This window comes from Typopeltis vanoorti, chromosome 12 (assembly GCF_054136105.1).
Source record: "Typopeltis vanoorti isolate ZY-2024b chromosome 12, IOZ_Tvanoo_1.0, whole genome shotgun sequence".
Taxonomy (NCBI): Eukaryota; Metazoa; Arthropoda; class Arachnida; order Uropygi; family Thelyphonidae; genus Typopeltis; species Typopeltis vanoorti.
In genome coordinates, this window is record NC_143560.1 from 98,778,446 (window position 1) to 98,803,772 (window position 25,327).

General features: G+C 35.5%; 1 protein-coding gene across 5 annotated transcripts in view; it reads right to left on the minus strand.

Annotated features, from left to right (window-relative positions):
* The window catches only part of LOC150101049 (phosphatase and actin regulator 2-like), a 305,287-nt gene that overhangs the window by 142,774 nt on the left and 137,186 nt on the right, over positions 1-25,327 (minus strand). For all 5 annotated transcript variants that reach the window (XM_090401166.1, XM_090401167.1, XM_090401168.1 and 2 more), the window contains one exon: positions 16,010-16,234. In XM_090401166.1, coding sequence (XP_090257292.1) covers positions 16,010-16,234 — 225 coding nt within the window. The remainder of the gene's footprint in view (positions 1-16,009; positions 16,235-25,327) is intronic.

Consider the following 25,327-nt stretch of genomic DNA (forward strand, 5'->3'; position numbering starts at 1 on the left):
GTTTAAGTCCTTACAAGCGGTTTTAACGAGTAACCAGACTGGCCCACGTGAACATCAGGCGTCTGTTCGCCACCATGCCAAACCGCATTGCAGCATGTAATGCCGCACGAGGCGGTACAATGCGTTATTGATGATGACCAGATTGCGTACCACAGATCCCTTTGTAATTGTCCTTCAGCTCTGTTTTTGCCATCATGTGCATCACTCACCTGTATCATTACACCAATAAAATTTCAGTTGAATCCTATGCTTCCTTCTTGGTGCGCTAATTTCTTTGTCCATGTGTGTATTATTATGCTAATATATCAGTATATTAACATGACAAAAGATTATTAGAACACAGCATATACACCTAACATAACATTACCACATAGTATATTACTGGAGCTTAATCACTTTTCAAAAGGTTCAAATTTTATACCTAGAGCAGGGAAAGACGACTCCTTGGGTCATTTTACATCAATTTTCACTGAAACCAAAACTGAAAAACTTTGACTATCAAACTAAAATAAATTCACTCCGCCTGAGCAGAATTTAATCACATATACAAACATCTCATGCAATATAATTCTGAACTGTTCTGCCCTTGCAAATGGTCTGACAAAAATGAAATTTGGGACGGCTTGGAAAATTTGTATAGATTACAAATACTGAACTACAATAAAATCTGTCCAGCCAGAGTTCTGAATAACCTGCATACAGATGGATGGATGGATAAAAACAGCAGACAATAGGTGTTCAGATATTTTGTACGATGCACCTGAACTCTTCTTATTATTATTATTGTGCTATCTTCTATCGAAGGTCAGCAACCATCTTGGCGAACAAACTGCGGTCTTGTGCTAATCTGAGCAGTTGTGCACTGCTCTTTCCTGTCCACGTCTTGATGTTGTCAAACCATGATATTCTTTTTCTTCCTCTAGTTCCTTTGCCATCAATTCTTCCTACCAAAATAGTTTGTAGAAGTTGGTATTTGCTGTTTCTCATGATGTGGCCAAGATATGATGTTTTTCGTTTCTTGATTATTTGTACAAGATGTTTAGCTTTGCCAATGGATTTTAAGACCTCTTCATTGGTAATTTTTTCTGTCCATGATATCTTTAGCATTCTTCTGCATAGCCACATCTCAAAGGCTTCGATTTTCTTGATGGTTGTCACCTTCAATGTCCATGTTTCAACTCCATAGAGCAGAATAGACCACACGTAACATTTCAGCATTCGGCATCTGACCTCCATGTTTAGGTCTTTATTGCAGAATAGTGTTCTCATTTTCATGAAGGACTGCCATGCAACTTTAATCCTTGTCTTTATATCTATTTCTGGATCCCACTGTTCATTAAGCCAACAACCAAGATATTTATATCTTGACACTTGATCAATATTTTTCCCATTGAGTGTCAGTTTCATTGATGAGGCTGGATGTTTGCTGATGTTCATGTATTTTGTCTTGTCGATGTTTATATTTATTCCCATTCTTTGGCTTTCTATGTATACTCTGTCAATGAGTTTTTGGAGATCCATAATGTTATCTGCAATTAGCACGGTATCATCTGCATATCGTAGGTTGTTAACAATCTTTCCATTTATTGCGATTCCCTCTGGACATCACCTGAACTCTTAAATAAATCAAAAAAAATTATTTAGGTATTAATGGATGTTATTGCCAATATAAATTATAATATACTGTCACCACCACAGTTCATCTTAACTGCAAAATTACACTATTTCTTCTGTCTCAAGGGGCAATATCTATAACTTTTGCATTGTCAGAGGATGCCTAATCTTGAATTCATCCTCCCCCAACCATCTGTGGCTTAAGATTTCTTTGCATCATTATGTATCATAAGTCTGCTGTCACTACTGCTCCAATTCTGATAATCACTATGACCTCTTTAATTCTTATTGGGATGATTCATTTCAAGTAATCCAACTATCCTAACAGTAAAGTCATCTTCCTTAGTGACTAACATCTACAATTCTAAATAACTCCCTTTTTCCATTTTCAGTGACTAAGCTAGAAGAGATGCAGAGCTGTCTGCTATAAGCAGTGACCTAAAGCAAATTGTTACTAACCAAAATACCAGACAATCCTCTCCATTCACCCAACACTCTGAATCTTTTTCTTAACCAGGCCTTTCTTTCTATAGTCAAACTACTGTTTCCATTCTCTAGATCCTGATACTTGCTGTGAGTGAGTGTGTGATATAGAAAGTATTCATGTTGAAATAAGGATCTTCATTTCGCTCATGTTCAAAATTTCCATCCAGTATCCAACCTATGTTTGTTTTTTAATGGAATAGTTGTAAGTGGCTTGAGACAACACCTCCAACTTCACAACATCCTAAACTGAAGCATGCAACACTTGCAAAAGACTCATTTTAACAGTTAAGTCTGACTCTGAAATTGGTACAGGCAGAAAACTCACCATCTGTACTAATGGCAATCAAACCTTCTGGTCCCTTGCTAAATCTGCTGGATGCAATTTCTACCCATCTGTATACCTGCCCGTCTCTCTCTCACCCAGATGGAAGTATTGCATCATCTAAAGATAAAGCTGACCTCCTTGCATCATTCTTCTCATCCAATTCCTGCACAGATGATCAAGGCAAATCATCTTTATTTCGAACATGGTGTCACAAGCCTCCAATGAGTCTTCTGCCAAAAAGTCATCAGAAGAATCTCAAACAACCTGAATACTGAGAAGCTTTTGGTTCTGATGATCAAGGCAAATCATCTTTATTTCGAACATGGTGTCACAAGCCTCCATGAGTCTTCTGCCAGAAAGTCATCAGAAGAATCTCAAACAAACTGAATACTGAAAAGCTTCTGGTTCTGATGATATTTCACCAACTGTGCTCAAGAGATGTACACCTGAATTAATTCCTTAATCATCCCAACATTACATTAGATGGCAGTGTGGAAGCAAGTCCATATACAGTTAACACAAAAACAAAAAGGAGAAGTCTCTTCCATCAAATTTTCAACTTACTGCTCCCATACTGGTGTTACTAAAGTAATGAATGTCTAACAGTCAACTTTAATACCCGGAGAACTGTCAACTAACAGCAACCACCAATATGGATTGCAGCAGTGAAGATCCACAGCAAATCTTGCTGCCTAAAAGTCAAGTGCAATAGCACAAGTTGCTAAGGGCAACTTGTGTTATTGCACTTGACTTTTCCGAGATATTCAATAGGGTTTGGAATCAAGGTTTTTAGTAAAATGCTGTCCTATAGTCATCCTTTCGCCCTTTGTATTGGATTGCCAGCTCTCTCTATCTCATTCGAGTATATGTTATGGCAGAAGGTATTCTCTGTACAGATTTTCCTATTAATGCAGGTGTTCCTCAGAATCCTATTTCACCCATCCTCTTCCTCACATAAATGACCTTCTCTCATACACTCTAAACCCTATTTGCAGGTTTGCTGATGACAGCACTCAAACACAAGTCTTAAGATCATCTGTGTGCTAAATGCTGTCCATACTGTCTTTCAATGAGGTGATAAGAACTCAGTCACCTCTAATGCCTCCAAAACAAATGTTTTTCTTGAGAGAGAAAGAAAAAAAAAGAAAATCTCAGCTCTTTCCTACTCACCACTAATAATTTTCAGCTTAACTGTCAAGACTAGATCTCACTTCTCAGACCACCTACTTCTAGCCTTTCCAGGCATAACTGTAATCACAGCCACAAAAAGACTTGGCATATATTTTTTTTTTGTTCAAGACATTACTTTTCGCCTGCCTGTAAAAATCACAAATTCTCACTCCCCCCCCCCAAACTGCAGAAGGCTACTCTCTTATTTCTTGGTAGTGCACTTAAGATCACTAAATATTCATGATGCCACTCATGAAGTTGTTCAGCTGATTGACAACCCTTCTTTCTTTCTTTTTCTCTTTCTCATTCACTTTCCAGCCACTTATTTTCTACATTTTGTCTCTTCTAGAAATTTCCATACATGCTATTCAACAGAAGCATCCATAATGCCTCTATTTCTGCTAAACCTGCAATAACAAAATCAACAACTGCTGAGCATCCTTTGATGGTAGCACTGCTGACTCACTAAATCTGCTACTTCCATTTAATTTTCCTTCCACCCACCTCAGTTCTACGGAACAACCATTTCTATAAAGTAATTCCCAAAAACTACAACCTCCAGTTCTTCTTTAAAAAGAATATCAACAGATTACTTTTCTCATGAGCCCTGCCTGTGCTCTTTTTCAACATCAGCAATTCGACAATACATAAAGGGAATCATGGGTTATAAAGATGATAAAAACTGAAGAAGATATGAATACTCTGGATATCTATAATAATCATCTCTGAAAAATCATTAAATGCAGTAACAGATAAGAAGCAGAAAATGTCCAAGAAGAATGCTAGAAACATTTCTGTTCTTCGGTGGAATCTTACCAGCTGATTGGCCTAATGATGCCCACATTTCTTACATATCTCCATTCTGCTGTTTCATGTTCAAATTAGATGTCTTGAAAAAATATTTATATTATGCATGTTCTTTGCCATTCAATTAATTCTCCATTTGTTTTGGACTCTTCTGGAAATTCAATAAATTTTTTTAGAAAGAGGAACTTTGCATAAATCTGGTCAAAATGTAGTTAGGCAGGGGTATTTCTGCTATATTCTCCTTTTTTTTATATTTGTTTCTTTTCACACAAAAGGTAAACAAAAAAAAAGGTAATGGAAACCTAAAATATGGGAATGCAGCTGGAGTAGATAATATGTAATCGGAAATGCTAACATATGGTGATATAGCAGTTATTTTTTTACTATTTGTTGGTGATACAACAATTAGTAAAAATATCAGAAGTTTACTTTAACATAATGTCCATGGCAAATCTGTTATTCAATTAATAATCAGGATCTCTACTTAAACTTTGCTAATCACAAAAAATGATCGTGAACTTCCTTAATCTCCCCCCCCACACACACACACCTTTGTATCTTATTATATAAGAAGGGAAGAAAATATTCAGAACATTAATCTGTTAACCTCCCAACTGGCTGGTGTGGATGATATAGTCAGCTCCCCCTAGCTTTTTTCATGGATCAAAACTTCGTTGGCATTCTACCTTTTATCATGCCATTACCTTCCTCCGCCGTTAATCTCGTTACGGCTATTCTATAGCCATTAGTGGATTAACTTGCTGAGTGACCTTTGTGTCCCTTCCCCCTCTTTACGTCTATTGTGTTGCTTAGAATTTCATTTACTGTCCTAAGTTATTTGACCTTTCTTGCCTCTAAAATGATTTATTGTGTCTCTTCCCAAAAATTGAAACGAACTTCACATATGCGAAAAAAATCAATCCTGAAATAACCACTTATCAGCTTTTGCAACAAATCTATTTAGTGATAGTAAATTTGGTGTATTTTATTCTACAAATCAGTGCATCGGAAGAGTTGCACTGATTGTTCTTTCACTTTACGTATAATAATTGAATCATTTTTTTTCGAATTTTCAAATGTTTGCTTTGAAAATATTATGTCAAATATTTATATTTTTAAATAATATTTATTGAAATAAATATGTCCTTTTTCTTTCGTTTCTAGCGAAATAGCATTATATGGATCATCACATTTCAGATTTAGAAACGATTTTTTGTTATTCATAAAGACAAAATAAAATAAAAAAAAATGTTAAAATGCTAAATTGCATTACTCTGTTTCCGATCGTGTCTTTTTGGTATCAAAAATTTATATCCAATGATATTTTAGCAGTGATTCTTCGCCTTCGTCATTTATTTATTTATTTGTATTATGCATATTACGATAATATCTAGTGCATAACCTCGTAGACATGTTGAAAATATAATGTGAAAAATATCATATATACGGAATGATTAAACATTTTTGCTCATTTTGAAGATTTTCTAATGCTCCCGCCCCCCCTTCCTTATTCTCTCCTGGAACTGAATTGCATAACTACTCTAAATTTCTATACAGGTTTGAAAGCTTTTCTAGACAGCATTCAAAATCAATTGCTTCATTTTACCATTTTGACAAAAGATATACGGCAATCAGATTGTATTGTGAAGCTTCTAATTCTGTTCTATTTATTTGCAATCTAAAACCAGCTGTTCTACTGTCCGCTGAAATTATGTGAAATTTTAGAAATAATATGCTATATTTTCACCATGCAAAATTGTTTATATGCATACCACACAAAAGAAAGTTCAGTAGTATTATTTGTGTTTTGTTTTACTTTAAAAAAAAAATCTAAATATTACTTCTGCTGCTGAAAGCTATTTCTGAAATAATCTACGTCTTCTAAATACTTGGTAATATCCTCTTAGCTGGAGGAAAAGTTGAAGGCTTATTACTCTCAGTGCTATTGAGAAGAAAGGGGAGAACACTAAAGTGCCTCAGGCTGTAGTGCAGAATATGTCAAGAATGTCTTGTTTCCTTTTCGATTTGCAATTACCTATATCCTAACAGAAATACTGTTATTTCGTTTACATGCTTATACATTATTTATGCAAAAATAATTGCTTAATTTATAATGATCAGTTTCACTTTTATTATCAAAAATTAGAAATTAAATCATACAATTATCTTGAAAAAGAGGATTTGAATTATTTTCAAAGAAAAGGTGCATATGCGTTTCATAATCTTTTTTGGGGGGGGGAGGGGGTATAGACCTAATCAATCTGCAGATATTTCAGATAATTTATTTCATAAATCGTTCGCAAGACAGCTGTTACAAACGTAAATCACTTGGGGAACATACCCGTTCATTTTAGTGTAAAATAGTAGCAAAGGTTCAGTTACTTTAGATATCTAATCTAGAAGAAAATGTTATGTCTGCTGAGATTAGAATCTTACGTGAATAATTTTTTGACATGATTTCTCGATTCGTTATAATGTAACCAATTTCCAGATTTTTTTCCCTCCTGCAGACTTCATGTTATATGCAGTGATTTCTTCTTTGAACTATGAGAAAAAAAATCAGATAACAGGAGAAAAATATGTAGTATTTTCTTTTCCACTGGCTGAATTTACAATGTTCTTTCTTTGTGTTTTGAAGAGAAAGTACAAATGACTTTTTTCTTACTATTTTTGCCATTATAACATCTCATATAATTATAAGAGTGACATTTTACCGTGTTTCACCCACACGAGAAACAGAAATAAGGTAGTAATAATATTGTTGATTCTGCCAAACTTCATTGTAGCAGAAATTTTTATTACAAAACTTTGTAATATATATATATATATATATATATATATATATATATATATCTCCGAAACAAGAAATTTGGAACCCATATCACATCAATGTTGAGTGTTGACAAGGTGAAAATGTTCCCGTTATTATTTATATATTTCATTTATTAACTAGGGGGCTATGCCCAACCCCTCGTGTTCCGGTATGGGTAGACCAGTTCTTCAATTGCGATAACTCGAAAGGGGGTTCCGCCCCTGAATTCTGATGACTCGACACTCAGGGTAGCCCCTGAGTTTCAAAACGTTTCGATAAACATGACATAAAAAGGCTTATCATTTTATATATATATAAGGTAGATTTTATTTCATTATTTTTTATAGTTTTGATGAAATACTTTACCTGGAATACTCTTTCCAGTTTCTCTGTGTCATAAAAAGAACTTAAAAATTAGCCTTCAAGATGAAAAAGAAACAGTGCATTCGGGTATCCCTCTATCAATATTTGTAGTCCTGAAAAGGACTGTTTTGATGGCATTGAAAACAAACATTTTTTATTTCATACTGTTCAGAATTTAAAATTCTTGAACAGCGTGGAACACCTTGAAGCAAGGGTAAACACACAAAGCAGTTTTACACTCAGGGTACCAGATTTTTGTTTCCTTTATGATATTTTTTTTATTACATACATAATATTTGCATGCAGGTTTTTTTTTTTATTTTTTATTAGCCGTTGGTGGTAGATTTTCGGGATAATGGTTGGAGTTAGAAAATGAAAGCAGCGTTCAACCTCAGATGTCTGGCAGGATTTCCTGTTTTTCTGCTTGCTGAAGAAGGTGCATGTGCATGCAGCAATGCTTTCGCAATTTCTATTCTGAATTCTAGATATGTTATGGTAGACAAACATTTTTTCTTGTACAGGAGGAAACTGTTCCAAATAACAAAATCCAAACACTTCAAAATTCAAATAACATGTCCAAACACTTTTTTGTAATATTTTTTATGCTGTTTCCTCATTACAGAGTAGAATGATAGCTGCTGATCGCACCTGTCGACTCAACCCATAGTGTCGTTGTATGCACACACAGTAATGGGTTTTTCTTTCTTCAAACCATGCTTCTCCGCGGATTCCATTGATGGATTGTGCAGGGAAGATAGCAAAAAAAAATCTTTTTTGGCTTTCCAACGTAGTGCAAAGACTTTCCCTCGCTGATAAGTTCAGATTTCCCCCTTCGATAGCTTTCCTGAAGCCAGATCTGGAGGCATATCTCGCCTTTTTGCATTTACAGTACCATAACTATCTGTACGATGCTGTAAAAGCAAATCAGCGAGTTCAGGACACATTTATAGTAATTATCAATTATAATACAGTAACCTTTCCCCAGTAAAGGGTCTAGTAACTGCATATTGCACGCATTGACAAGGGGAGATCCGAATATTTATCGTGCTCGATTACAGTTTGCTTTCCCGTATAAGGTTTGAAATCCCAAAGATATCCACTTTCCGATTCGCAAAGCATAAAAAATTTTACTCCATACTTCGCTTTCTTTTTGGGAATATGCTGCTTACATTTCAGTCCACCTTTGAATGGCATAAGGCTTTCATCGATACTCAAGTCTCTCTCAGGAATGTAGAGTAATCTACATTTTTGACGGATTTTCATCAGAAAATCATGAATTTTGTTGAGGACTGGGCAAGGATGTGTTGCCTGATCGTATTCCTCATTATTCTGAAAATGCAAATACTTCATGATGAGACTAAATTGTTTTTCAGTCATAACATCACGAAACATTGGCGTGTTCAGAATCCAGTCTGTAGACCAATACATTTCGAGAGCGGGCTTTCGAAATGTATTTCGAAACTTCGGGTTTTCCACTTTCTTTATTCTGATATTGCATTTGAAGGATGACAGTGATTTTAAATATTAATTTCACCTATATCCGAATATCACATAATTTCCTGATTTATAATAATCAGGAAATATGTATATTGTCTGATTTATAATTTGGTAATTTATAATAATCACCACATAGTTTCAGTATCGAAAAATTAAAGTTATGTGGAACAATTACTAGAGAAAAATAACGAATTAAATAAAAACTGTACCTATGTTTCATAACAGTTTTCGGGTGTGTGATAGTAATGCAACGGGGGGGGGTTAATCTATCAGAGGCAAAATAAAGTTCAATTCTATTGTAAAAATATGGAAACGAAATTTCACATTTGATATACATATTTTGAATGATAAAAATAAGCAAATGTATCGCTTACTTTAAAAATTGGAGAATAAAATATCTGAATTATGCAGAAAATATAAATTTAAATCATAACTGTTAATTTCATTTTGTAATGACAAATTATACAAGGAAACCAAGAAAGTGAAAGTACAAATTACTATACAACATGAAGAAAAAATCTCTATAAAGCAAAGTTGCTCAAGCGTGTCCTAAAAGAAATCTGTTAAGTATTATTCGATTTCGACGGTTTTGTACAAAAATAAAATTAATATAATCTGGAACGTCGGCAGCCGGTTTTCTTTTCTTTTTTTAAAAGAATATTTCAAATAATTATCGTGAATTAATTTCTTCGAGAACAAAGAAACATCTTTTGTCTAGTAAGCGATTAGAAAAAAATTAGCGCAAAAAAATAAAAAATTAAATGGTTTCTCCAAGGTAAGGCAATATTTAAGTGAAGAAATTATGCAAGACCTTTATTTTGTCCAGAAATTAAAATTGTATTGTACAATAAAAAGAGAAAACAAAAATATAAATAATTTCTCTATTTTTAGTCTATCATATATAACTAAAATCCAGTTCACCAGCTTGAAACAAGAAAGTCCGTTTTTTATTATAGGCAACTGAGAGGCAGCTACGAACGGGAGATAATCCGATTAACCGTTCTCTTCAACGTGAAGGTTTATCACACCTTCTAATGGACATGACAGTCAAATTGCACTTCTTATCCAGGTTCTTTAAACAGGTGGGCTGAATCATATCCAGATTTAGTTGGACGTCTATAGACGTCCTAGCCGGTAGGGAGGTTAAGTTAATGTTCTGCAACTTTACACACCACTTTAAGCACAACTACTTTAAGTACATAAAACTTTAAGAAGAGAGCAATACATATATGTAAGCTGCAAAATCTACAGGTAGAATTGAAGACATACAAGAGGGGTTAATATAAATTAGGTGTAACACAGGATTGTATGTTATTTTGTTATAGTTTATATGGACTGTATTATTAAGAAAGTGATATTAAACTGAATATTCAAATAAGTGATATTAAACTGAATATTCAAATAAGTGACAATAAACTTAATTTTGTAATCCTTGCAGATGACATTATCCCTTTAAATAAATCTCCAACAGACCAAGTCTATTTAAATAATTGAGGTGATAATATTTTGCTCAAACAGCATCATCACAGCACAAATTACAATTGTGGTTAAACACACGGTGATCAGATTGATGTAAAACATTTCGAAATATAACTAAAAAGAACTTTTATCCAATCAAGTTACTGCTAGGAACCAGATAAAAAAAAACTAAGTAAATTCAAGGAAATCAGCTGACTTAGTTGCATATCTTAAGCAAATTAACACATTTACAATGGGTGGTATTTCATGCATTTCACTTCACGTGAAAACTGGCTTTACTATATATACATAAATATCCTTTCTGTATTAGGCAGTTACATTTTTGCAAATATATATTCGTGTGTGTGTGTGTGTGTGTGTGTGTGTGTGTGTGTGTGTGTGTGTGTGTGTGTGTGTGTGTGTGTGTGTGTGTGTGTGTTACACACTGCTTGGAAAGGAGTCAACAGACACCCCATGGGCAAGGTGCATTGTGCCATGTAATGAGTCACATGTTTGCAGCCAGTATAAATCAAAAAGAATATGATGCTCCCAATCAGTGCAACTGTTCCTGGGTGAAATGGCTGCGAGAATGGAACTGAAAGTTTGAAAGAAGTGCTATGATAAGATGCCATGTTGCAAGCCTACCTTTCAGCAAACTGTTGATAAATTGGGCCATCCCAGGTCAATAATCAGTGATACCATACTGAGATGGATGTACAGGTAATCAACTGCGAGTGCTATCTGTAGCAGACAGCCCGTTACACTCACCGAATGTGACTGTCAGGTGCTATAAAGTATAATATGTAAAAATCGCCATTTGTTGACTGATATGTTGAATGCAGAGTTCCAGGCATTGATGGGAACATGAATCTGCACAAAAACATTCAGAACTGAGGCTCACAAGATGGGTTTCCATGGTAGGACTGCAATGTGCAAGCTTCACATTACCCAAACCAACATGCAGCATTGTCTTCAGTGGTGCAAAAATTGCATACAGTGAGATGTGGATGCTTGGAAAGCTGTGTTATGGTACACTCTCTACATGCAGATGGACAGGTGTAGGTGTGGCAAATGCCCAGTGAACATTTCTTACCAGTGTGCCTTACCCCAACTATGAAATTTGGAGATGGCAGTGTGATGATATGGTTCTGTTTTTCCTGGTTTGGCCTCAGACCTCTGTAGTGCCATAAACACTGAACTCCAAGATGTATCTAAACATTCTGGATAATGCAATTCTTCCTACTTTGGGGTGTTTCTATGGAACTGACCATTGTCTATTTTAGCAAGACATTGCACCATGTCATAAGACTGCTGCTGTAAGTGCATGGTTTGTACACATGAACGTCACCACACTTGACTGGATGAGCCCAAGAAGGTCAGTCAGGGCTCATCATTCCCAGCATCTCAGGGTTCACCACAGGTCATCAAGACCTGGCTTTCAGAGAAAATATACTAACTGGTATCAAGTATAAAAGGGTCTGTCCTTCTTAAAAATACTGCTTAGCATTTTTAGGAAGGACAGACAAGACAGGATAAGTATAGGGTGTGCTTCACACCCTTACTTGTTCTGTATATTTATTGGAAGACTTCAGTCCACTTAGGGTAGAAAGCTATGACAGCAATACCAGTTTCCATGCAGCAGTGAATGTAGAGCTATCTGATCAGAAGTGGATTCTAACAGGATCAAATACATATAGGTGTTATTACAGACCTAATGGATCAGTCACTAGTGATTACAAAATGAATCATCAAATCAACCTGATGGGTGCTAAATGAATAGTCATTATGGGTGAATAATTATCCAAACACCGTTTGCTTAATGGTGAAATCTCATGAGAAGAATGAAACAAAATTTACTGAGCTGTTACAAGACAATTTCCTTAAGCATCATATGACAGAAGGAACTTGAGGTCAAAAAGAGCCAGAGGGAGGATTCAGTTAAAGATGTGACTGCTCTGCCTCCAGCTGGTGATAGTGATCATGCTGAACTACACAGCAGGAAATTATGACCAACTGAGGAGAATACTAGGTTCAGTGCCTGCTCTAGTGGGTCCTGGCACCCTGATGCAATTTTAAGTTGAGCACCCCTTACCTTAAATTTAAAGATTAAAAATCAAAACATATTTTTATGTAAAACTGTGTACTTTGAAAAATACATATATTAAGTAGGTAGTGTAAGGAACCCTCTGTAACACGATGGCAAGCAGCCAATTCAGAGGAGCAATGCCCGTGAAAGTATCTATAGAAGAAGCATAGTGCTGAAACAGAGCACCTATGATAAAGTGACTGAAGGGAGTCTGTGAGGGAATGGTTGTCTATTACATGGATTGCCCTCTTCTGAATATCAAGAATTCATAGATAGGTCTTGGGTGCTCCATCCCAAATGTGGAAAGAGTACTCCAAAGTTGGATGGATCTGAGACTTAAGTGTTAGGAGTTAAGAGGAAGAGAAGTAATGTTTAGAAAGGAAAAGAACACCGAGCTTTTTAGAGGCTAAGGAGGCTATGTAAACAATATGTTTCTGCCAGAATAAACTAGATGTGACAACCCAAGAAGAGAAAGTTGATCTGAAAGAAAACTGGAACATAATCAAAAATAAGAGGGGATGAGATATGATTTTTCTTGTGGGTAATAAGGCAGGCTTGAGTTTTTTTTTTTTTTGGAATTGAAATTCACTAAGTTATCTTCATCCCGTTTCAGGATGTTGAGAAGGTCAGTGTTCAAGTCATTGGTTATGGAAGAACTTGAGGCATCTAATATTAGGGTAGTACTGCAGAGTTTATTGAATAAGGAAGAGTATTGTCATCGGCAATGCTGTGAATAGGATTTGAAGAGAAAGGAGGTCATTGATGTAAAAAAAGGAAGAATGTGGGTGAGAGCACAGAACCCCGAAATATTCCAGCACTGATGGAGAAATCTGATGAGAGGAAGCCATCCACCATGACACACAATGAACAACCAGTGAGGAAGCTGGCAATCCAATCACAGAGTGTAGAAGGGAGACCATAAGATGACAGCGTGTTCAGAAGGCCTCGATGCCAGACATAATCAAATGCCTTAGAAATATCAAGCGTGATAACATGAGTTTCTCCAAATCCTTCCATGGCCTGAGTCCAAAAGGTGGAAACGAGAAAAGGTTGGCTGCAGAATGAGAATGGTGGAATCTAAACTGGTGATTGCTAATTAACTGATGAGTCTTCAGATAATGAAGCTGTTTGTTGATAACCTATTTCATCATTTCTGAAAGTACTAAGGTGAGAGCAATGGGATGATAGTTAGATGGCCAACTTTTGTCTCCTTTTTGGGTACAGCTGTACAAAAAATGCTGTTTCCATTCTGCTGGATAGATGCCAATAGAATATAAAAGTTTATATAGAAGCTTAATTATATAAAAGTTAAATAATGAAAACATCAATATATTGCAACCAAGATTTTGGGTTATATTTTTCATAAAAATATCATAAAATGGCATCCCACATGTGTGTGCATGCAAGCAAACACACACACACACACACACACACACACACACACACACACACACACACACACACAACCAAACTAATGGCTCTTAATCAAAAAGTTACTGAAGTAGCCAGATGATATGAAGAAATCTAACATCAAAACATTTTCTAGTGCTGAGAATTTATGGAGCTCTGAAATCCACTAACCAGAAGTTCCTTTACATCCTATCATGAAAGCTAGAGATTCTCGTACTTCCAATGTAGCAAAATATCTTTCAAGTGAGCTAACTCCATGCATAGAAAAGACAGATTCATATGTGAAGAATAGCTTACATTTTATGTAAGCTTTATGGATAAAGTTAAAGATAAACTTTAAGTGCAAAGGAATTAAAAATAGAACCTTCAGACATCTTAACAAGTTTAGACAATGGTTAGCCTATTCAATGAACCTAGTAATGACATGTTCGAGCTTCAAGAAACTTATCTTCCGGATACAGTGAGACTATTCAGACCTCACATGGAAAACATGTTCTTCAAATTTTAGGATAAATATTGGGAACAGACACAAGCAAGTGCTCGGGTGGATCAAGCACTTGCATCAAGGTAAGCAAATTTTACTACTGACAACTAAAGTTCTTGAATTTTTATTTCAAGAAAATATGGATATAAAAATAAACTTCAAATTACAATTGAATAAAAATTTTAGCGAAACTTTGAATGAAAAATATATGTATTTTTGGAAAAATACATATTCTTCTACTGTTTGAAAAGTAAATATAAATATTTAAACACATATCCACTACATTTTAATTAAAAACACATAGAAATGATAAATGTTTCTTGCCTTTCAAGTGGATTTGACTGCATCTTTTTAATACATTCCTAAAGGAAAAAATAATTTAAGCAGACAACCATTCTATTAGTAAGGTGTTTACTTTGTGCATATAAATGTGAACATAAACCTGTGTAATATTAAAGTGAAAATTTAATGAGTTATTGGAATATTTTTTAGGGAAAAAAGAGAGGTACCCTCTCTTTTTTTCCTTTTGCTTACTCAAGATTTCAGTTAGAGACTGAGTTGTATCATTTATAATACTATTCTTCCTAAAAATGTCTTCATCTAATGTTTACTGATGAATACTCTATATAGAATAGCCAAGGAATGGCAATAACACCAGTCTGGTTGGCTGAGTGGTTAGCGTATCCGCTCTTCAGCCAAAAGGCTGCGGGTTCGAATCCTGGCGTGGGCATGGGTGTTTGCGATTGTCTGAAAATACTAGTGGTGGCGATTGGCGGTAAATGGCATTGGTGTAGATCATGAAAGTAGTTGCAGTTCATTACAGTTGATGGATTGAGTGGTAGAGACGGAGAGTTGTGGAGTAGGTGCCCTCCCTCGATGAGTCCTTGGACTCCCTGGAGGTGTCATGTAATAATAATATTCCAGTGTTGTTAATGTAGTGCTGCACTGTTTTTCATGGCAATTTCATTCACAATTAATGAATAGCTCATGTGCATTAACAAATTTCATTAAAGATGTATTGGTATTCATAAAGAGAAAAGGAACAGTATGGCAACCTTTGCGAAGAAGAAGTGGTAGGTCTCCATACTAAAAATGGTTTTTAATATCGGTGGTATGTATTTTGTTTATTACTAGACAATCGCCATTTGAAGCAGCACAATTTCTCCATTCATGAGAAAATGAGCAAAAAAAACTTGGTACCTTCTGAAGCAAAAGTTTGAAGTTTTGGTTTCCTCTCTGAGACAGACAGACACACACACAATAGCTGAGATCAACAATGAATTGCAGATAATGCAGTGAAGAGCAATTCTCGAAATAAGTTTTTTCTTTAGTTTATTTGCCAATTCAGGATTAAATTATCTGTATCTGCTAATACATTTCTGTATAATTTATAAAGTAAATTAAAATGTATTTACTTTTCATATAAAAAAGGTATATTTCAAATATAATGTCTACATAATCTGAACAAGTTACTAATAAAAGTCTATGTCTTCTTACCTGGACAATTACTCTTGTTGGAAAGAGCAGTAATAGTAGTAGTGGCAGAGGCAGCAACAGTAGTAGTAATAGTATCAGCAGCACCAGCATTATTTGATGAATTAGTTACAACAAAAGAGTTACGGAAGACCATGCCTGACATTCCTGTTATCAAAGCAGTACCATCAGCACCATCTCCTACATGCAGGCATCCATTAAGCTGAGGAATGTTGTTCTGAGTGGAATCTACATACATGTAAAAAAAGATATTAATAGGGTCTGAAGTCTACTTAACATTTTCTTCTGACAGATATTTCAATAACTTGCTGAAAACAGTTACAATACTTTTCCTGTGTTGCAGTACAAGTTTACACGTTCTTCAAAGAAGAGGTACAATAATATCACTACTCCAAAAAAAAAAAAAACATCTGAAAATATCGGAACCTTAAGAAACCAGCAAGTAGAAAATAGAAAACAGCACCAGAACAAAGTTATATTAACAAATATAAATAAAAATGTAATAAGTCTGATGAGACATCATTAGTAGTATCAAGGAATTGGGAATGAATAAACTAACATGGATAACAGGTAACTGTCTAAGACACATCAAAAAAAGAGCATAGCAAGATTGTCAATACCACTCAGATTAAAATGACAAGCATGGAAATGATCACAGACAAACAAAAAGTTGCATTTAGCAACAGCATTTTTGTATAGGGCCATCTTTATTACCACAAATGAATTTAAAGCACTGTTTGGCAGCACTGATGTAAATGAAACAAAAAAGAGAATAGCTCAACATTTTGCAAGGATCCAAAACACTAAATATGAAAAAATCCTTGAAATAACTATAGTCCATAATTATGGAGAGACAGACAAAATATCTGGGCTTATACAGGCTGACCCATAAGTCACATAAGGAATTAAAATAACTTTGCTGATTATTAATTTTTTCATTTTATTTTTATTTTCAGTTATTCAAAGTTCATTAGGAAAATTAATCATGGTAAAGTTCACAACCCAATAATGAACCAAAATCAAACTACAATGGAACTCCTAAGGCACATTTTTAGTGAGCAAATAATTTCATGAAGTTATGCAATTAATTAGCCATCACGGCTTCGAGATCTGACATCTCCTGACTTCTGGGATTACCTGAAGGAAAAGGTGTGTGTGTGAACAAGCCTCAGACAATCCAACAACTAAAGGAGAATATTTATACAGAAATTAACCAGAAACATTAGCAGCTGTCATGATGCAGCCTACAAAAAGGGCTGGTCTTTGTGAAGCCGAAAATCTAAAGTATTTAAGTGATGTGGTATTTCATAACTAATACATCGAAAATCTATAGGTTCTGCATTTCATTATAACAAAAAAATAAAGAAAAAAGTTATTAAATGTTTAAACCATTTCATGACTTATATGAGCCACCCTGTAATGTTTTGAGAAATGCACATGAAATTCAATGACTACTGCATACTACAAAAAATAATTCTGTCAATTAAATATGATTCTTCTGTAGAGTGATGTTCTATAATATTTTCAGCTGTCTGCACCATTGTAATATTTACTGCTGTCTGCACTTCTGTAAACATAATGTTTATTTTTTCTTATTTTGTAATATCTTTATCTTTACATTAGTATCTTTATTCGATTCCTAATTCTTTATAGCTTTATTCTAATGCGCTTTTTTTCTCTCTTATACTTTCTTACTCTACTGCGTACTATTATTATCCACCTTCCGTATTTACTAGTCGAATGCCTATGAATACTGGAAATTTATTTGTCACACTGCGCCACCAATATATCATTTAATTGGCATAAGACTAAATAAAACTTCCAGTAGATTTCCCTCTCTCTCACGAGCGAAGTTACTTTTATCAATGTTTACTTTAACAGTTGTGGTTCGTAAGTAACTGAACTGCGTTTTTATTGCCTTAAATTATTTCCTGCTCATAAGTCCGATTTATTTAAGAACAGTGCAGTTGTAAAATAAAAGATCAGGCAGCACTCTTTTAACAAATAATTAAAACACTTATTTACAAATTATACATGAATTAAACAATAGGGAGATTGCTTTCTCTATCCATTTATAAAATCTTTAGCATAAATTAGAACCTTTTTACTTTAACACTAATTAATTTCTTTATCTCACAATCTTATTTACTCTCTGCTTACAAATTCAGCTTATTAAACTTCTAGTTTACTTGCAAAGAGGTTAGCTAACTCTCTGTTAAGTTATCTTTACAATTTTTATATCAACTTCCAATATACCAATTGATTCTCTTAATCTATTGAACAATCTCTTAAAAGTCCATCTACAACCTATTATGAGAGGGAATATACAAAAGGTTTGAACTTACAAAAAAAACTCTGCATCGCACATTCAGTCAAAAGTCTTTCACTACAGTCTTATGGCATTTCTTTCATCTCAGATCTTGAGCTTCCTCAGGAATGTCTGGCTTCAGTAATATCTCATCGGGAAAATAGTGGGCTGTGGACTGTGACTGGCAAAAGGTTGTTCTCCCACGGTGAAAAAGAAAAACTTCCAAGCAAAGCTGCCTCGGATAATTTACATCGCCTTTTCTCCTCTGCTTTGGCTCGCTGAAAATGCCCGGACAACTGCCGTCTCCAATAGCTCGAACTGCTGCTTCCAAGAAACTGAACCTACAGTCTCCAATAGCTTGAACTGCCACCTCCAGAAACTGAAGTCTCCAATAGCTCGAACTGCTGCCTCAAAGAAACTGAAACTGCCGCCAACTCTCAATCAGGATCCCTCTCTCTGGCGTCTGGAAGCCTTTCCTTCTTTGGCAACGTCTGGAAGCTCTCTCTCTCTGGCCTGGAAGTCCTCTCTCTGGCGACTGGAACCGGGAAGCCCCTTATGCTTGGCTCAGTCCCTTTTTATTCTGCGATCTCAGAACCTTGCACAAGGGAGTAAACCCCAAAGAATTCGCCATTACTCTTTTATCTCCTTTTAAGTTTAACCCGCTCTTTGTTCTCCTCCAAAACTTGTCTCTAAAACTAGCAGACCTCTTTGATACTTTGCTTCTCCTTTCGGGGCTACGGAAACTTCTCTAAACCTTGTTAGCACAGTAAGCAACTCTTATATACAAAACTACTAAACAACTTTTCCTGCGCTCTTACACATAACTATATACATATACAAAGTTCCCCTGGGAAAGCATTGCCTTTGTTTTTGACGTTAAAACAGTAAATACATTCACTTCCCACAGGGTTAACTACATTAATATTTTGCAAAATATACATAGTAACAAACAAGGTTATTTACAGTTCTCATGGGACTTGACCTATGTAAAAAATCTATGTAAAGCGCTTTGCCTTCATGATTGATTCTTTGCCTGCAAGAGACCCATGGGAGCGAAGTGCAAATCTCATATTCCAGGTATGATACTTATTAAAGAATGACCACCGAAAAAAATATTAGGTGCTGTTTTTATATAACAGGGATAAGCATCACATCCTCTGAGATTACCAGATACAATATTGAAATCATCAGTATTAGGTAGAAAATTTATAGTTTCATCTGTTTACAAATCCCAGGATATGAACTGTCTTAAGATACCAACTGCAAATAGTAACATTTACTGCTAATAGTCTGGCATGGGAATATCAGCAAACTAATGAAGATGGTAAATATGTGGAACTGTGGGCAAAAAAATTTAATACATAATCAAATATAAATAAAAATTTATATTTGATTATGCTTCCTTTCTTTAACAGTGATAGGTAGAACAAGGAATCAAATCCTGATCAAGATTACTAATACAGTGTGAGGACATTCTTAAGACATACCATATACACAGCACAGGCCTATCACATGGTTCAAATTAAGAGAGTGGTTATGCCTAACACAGTCACTTTTTGGTTAAAGGTTTCAATTTTGGAAAAGCAAACTGGATATCCTTAAAAGCAGAATAAAAAAAATTTAACAGCACTCCACCAACCTCAAATAATTATCCTGCCTTCATTAAAATGCTGAAGAAATTTGGGTCTTTGACGCAGCAGCATTGTGTGTGTTGTTCAAATAAATACTTTTTTTAGTACATATTCACAATATCACTAATCATTCATTATTGGTGATATTTTCTTTATTTTTGGATATTTGGTTGAGTGGGTTTAATTGTTAATCTTATTATGTGATATTGTTTAAAAAGCATTCTACATGACACTGATGCACATGAGAAAAATGGCAGTCGCGACTTTGATATTCAATGTTTTCAATACGAGAGATTTAGTGTGATGCAGTATATATTCAATATATTCATTGCCAAGAGTGAATGGTTTAATAAATTTAGTTTAATCCTTTATCCAAGTGTGAGCAAACAAAGTTTGGGCCTGAAAGTATCTTCAGGACTGGGTTAAGGTGGTACAACACCAGGGCAACTCGTTGCAAAGGTGGAGCAAGCTACCAACATGCCTATCTCAGTATCTCCTATAATTCAAAACATCTCCTCGGATATGTCTTATGTTATGCATTAAGGGAAGGGCCATTAGCATTAGCAGGTCATCTCTACCTGGTGTTGTAACACCTTAACCCAGTCCTAAAGATACTTTCAGGTGCAAACTTTGTTTGCTCACACTTGGATAAAGGATTAAACTAAATTTATTATACTCTAACCAAGTGAAAAATAAACTTTCAACATCTTTCTCTAAATCCAGAGTAAATTATAAAAAAGGGTGGCACACCAATTGGCAATTCCTATAGGTAGAGATGACCTGCTAATGCTTCTGCCTGATATCTCCACTTGGGCCTGGCTCCCACTGAAGAGACCTCAATAAAGGTCGAAACTAGTCTGGGTAGTGGCCCTTCCCTTAATGCATAACATTACACATATCCGCAAGGAGATGTGTTTTGCATTATAGGAGATACTGAGATAGGAGTGTTAGTATCTTGCTCCACCTTTGCAACGAGTTGCCCTGGTGTTGTACCACCTTAACCCAGTCCTGAAGATACTTTCAGGCGCAAACTTTGTTTGCTCACACTTGGATAAAGGATTAAACTAAATTTATTATACTCTAACCAAGTGAAAAATAAACTTTCAACGGTGAATGGTTTGTGCTGTGAAATCAAGGAGAGTGTGTCCAAAATGTTTCATGAACAAGTGCAAGAAATGCCCGTCATGTCAAAAATGGGAGAATGAAGTAAATAATATAAACCATGTAATACAGGTTAGCGAAAATGGTGTAGAGAAGATAGCAGAAGGAATGAATGATAGCACATCAAATATAAATGAGAGCATAAAATAAGGGGTTGAAAGTAATGTGGATGGGACGACAGTGAAGAAAGAAATAGCACATTTATGCAGAGTCCTTCACAGGACAAAATGTGAACTCAAGCGACTGGAAAAACAATTGGCACGTTCATACAACAGGAGGAGAATTGAAAGAAAGGGTGAATGGAGAAAAGTATAAGGAGAGGATATTGTAAGGAAATTCAATGATAAGAGGTACACTTAGTGAGAAACTGAAGAAAACAACTTTCCCAGATGTAAAGATCAAAGATGTTAGCGAAGCTGTTAGTTTGCAGAAGGGAGAACTGAAAATGAAGATTGTGCATCTGCTGCCTCAATATGATAAAACAGAACTGAAAAGAAGGGGGATGATTGCTGAGTCAATGAGAAGATTGTGTAAGAGGGATGGTGTGCAGTTTACAGATGTATGGAGTGAATTTGATGGATTAAAGACATGCATATACTTGATAGACTGCATATGAACGGTTTTAGAATCAGGGAAACTAGAAATATTAGTAGATGTGATCAAGCATATGTCTAGCCATCCAAGAGACAAACGAAGATGAATGCAGAAATGCCCATGAAGAGCTAGCGCAGTTTTCAAAGTTTCAAACCTGAATGGGTTGGTTATGACATTATGCAAGGGTAACTATGGGTCCAAGGGGATGCTGAAATTCTTGTACATAAATATCACAAGTATCAGAAATAGGTAAGGGGGGGGTGGCATCAGTAAGCTCGACTTGGCCTTAATTATCGGCAGCAGTGAGACCCGACTGACAGAGAATGATGTATAGAACGTAAAGGATGCTGTATTTTCAGACAAAATGGAGGAGGAGGAGGAGGGGTATTATTAATGATGGCTGAAGAACTTCAATCAACAAAATCGGAAGTTATGGAGGATTTTAGATCTGAGAAAGATGATTTATTTCAGCCTATCTGGTGTGAGAAAGAAAACAGGACAAAATATATTGTTGGTTGCTGCTACAGACCTGGGAATCTAGAGAAAGATGTGGATGCCATTCATCAGCAGATTAGGGAATATCAGGAGAGGGTACCAGCATCATCCTTAGATGTGGATGTACGTGTTTGCTCAGATAACAGTTTATTTTTAATAAATATTGCAATATTGCTACTCGTTATTGGTGGTTTTTTTTTTTTTTTTGACTGTGTTGTTAACTGTTTAATTGCGACTATTATTACATCATATTCTTTCAAAGCATTTTTTCATTCATTGCATCAATGGGAACAAGGAAAATCATGCCAAAACTTCAATATTCAACATTACTGGTATGCAGGATTTGATGCAATGTAATCATTGCCAAGAGTGAATAATTTGTGGTACAAAGGTGAGAGTGGAGAGAGAATATGTCAGAAATATTTTGTGGACAACTACAAGAAACTGGGAGTAAACAAACTATCATATGGGAATTCAATAAGAGGTGTACTTAAGGAGACAGTGATGACAGCATGTTTCCCAGGTGAGAAGATCAAGAATGCTGGTGAAGTTTGTAGAAATGAAAGGTGAGAAATATGCAATGTGAGAAAGGATATGAAAGATTTCGAAAGAAGTGAAAATGTAGAGTAAGAAAGTAAAGATTGTGTCTTCTGTCTCATATAATAGGACGGAATTGAGAAGAAGGGCCATCATTACTTATGAGTCAATGAGAAGATTGTGCAGGAGGAGTGGTGCGCAGTTTATAGATGTATGGAGTGAATTTCATGGATGAAAAGGATTTGTATGTGCCGGATGGACTGCATTTGAATAGTTAGGAGTTAGATGTTTAGAGAGCATTGTTCAGCAAGAGTTTTGAAGTGCAAAATCAGGGAAAGTAGAGATATTAGGGGGATACAATCAAGCACTTGTCTGGCCACCCCTAGAATAAATGAGCAAATGCAGAAATGACCATGAACAGTTGAGTGCAGTTTCTGAGGTTTTAAATCTGAATGGGCTGGTCATAACATTATGTAAGAATAACCGTGAGCCCAAGGGGATGTTGAAATGTATGTATACAAATGTCAGAGTATCAGAAATAAAGGAGATGAGTTTTTGGCATTAACCAGATCAAACTGAACAAAAATTATCAGCAAGACCTGGTTGACAGAGAATGATGTAGTTACAGAGATAGAATGTACAATATCCCTTATATTCTAAAAAATAGAACATAAGGGATATATATAAGGGAAAAGATAGAGGAAATAAGGTAAGAGGTGGGGTATTATTAATGATAGCTAAAGAACTTCAATCAACAACAGAAGTTAAGGGGGATTACAGATCTCAGGAAGATACTTCATTTGAGGTTGTCTGGTGTGAAATAAGACACCAATGAGCTAAAATATAACGGTGATTGCTGCTATCCAAAACATGGATGGTTGCTGATCTGCTGTCTGTGCGAAGTAAGCCAGCTAGCAGGAACAGAGTACTCTATATACTCCAGGCACTGAGAGATGAAGGAGCTGATCTTTGGTGGAACGGATAAGGGTAGTAAGTTTACGGTGGGCTTAAAGCTCTGTGGAGGTTGTACTTTTATAAGAATTTGGCTATTTTTTCTGATGTGCCATGGATGTAGGGTATGGTGATGGCATTTCTGAAGACCTTCTGAAGAGATGGCTGGGGAATGGAGGAATTGATTATTTTTTAATTCTGTAATCGCTGTAGCCATTTGAAAGGAAGATGTGTATGCAGTTGAGTTTGGTTGAAAGGGAGGTTCCAATGGAACAAAGATTGTGGGATCTATTGATTAGAATTTTAATAATGCCATATTGTTGAGAGGTTTCTATATACAGAGGAAAGGTTACCATTAGGAAGGCATGTTACTAAGGTGTCTAGGAAGGGTAAACTATTGTTATTTTCTTTTTCCATTGTACACTGGATTCTTGGATATAGGCTATTGAGGTGACTGAGGAAGGAGTTAATGTGTCTGAGTTATGAGGCAATAGAGAACACATCATCTACATATTTTAGCCAGATAGAAGATTTGAGAGGAACTGAACTGAGTCTATGGCTTGTCTCAAAATTTTCCATGTAAAAATTGGCAAAGGTGGGATCCCATAGCGGTTCCCTCTATCTGTTTGTAGATTTTCTTCCTCCAAGAAGAATTATCAGAATTGATGGCAAAGGAAAACAACTAAGATATCAGAAGGAAAAACGTTTTTTAAGAGCATTAAGGTGTCATTTAAGAGAATATTGGAAAAACAATGAGGTGATGTCAAAGCTTACCAATATGTCTGTATTATTTAAAGCTAGATTTTCAAAAAAAAAAATCCTTCCGTATATATAACAACCATGTTATAATCAGAGCTCTCCGCAATGCTCAACCCAGAACTTTGGTCCATTCTGTTGGCCATCTCAGAAGCTTCCATGCAGAAAGAATTCCAAAAAATAAAAATTAGGCACATCAAAAAAGTATAACAACCTATGTAAATCGAAACCACTACTGCAAGTTCAACAGCTCCAGACAGTAGTCAATCTATCATCAAAAAGACTCAACGAAGATGCTGTCAGTGTCCCAAACCTCGGCTACAATTTTTCTGTCACACCAAAAGAGGTGCCAATGTTAGACATAATGTACAACATCAAACACGGAATCTGTCGCTTAGTGCCAGAAACAGCTAATAACATCAGACTTGATGTCGCCAACATCTTGCCCAGTCATCACCTCAAAAAAGTAATTTATCTTCCAGACAACTCGCCCTCAGAAAATTACAGGAAAAAAAAAAGTATCGTCATCACCAGAGCGAATAAGGGTCTGAATCTGAATGAGTCACCCACAAGTCTTTTGACTCCATGGAACTACCACATATAATAAAATTATCAAGCCAAAACATTCCACAAGAGGGTAGAGAACAATATGTTGTAGGGTTAAATAAGAGCCAAAGCAAAGTATATAAAGAATACTAAAAATTATATGAAAAATATCCTTTCTAATGATACCATAAGAGACCTAGAGTGAGAAATGGAGGAAAAAAAAAAAAAAAGTCAGGATGCGACTCACAGTACTGCACAGAAAAGCATGGAACTTGATCAGAAGATTAAATACAGACTCCTGAGATTAGTGCTGATCAGATAACCATATACTAAAAATGAAAA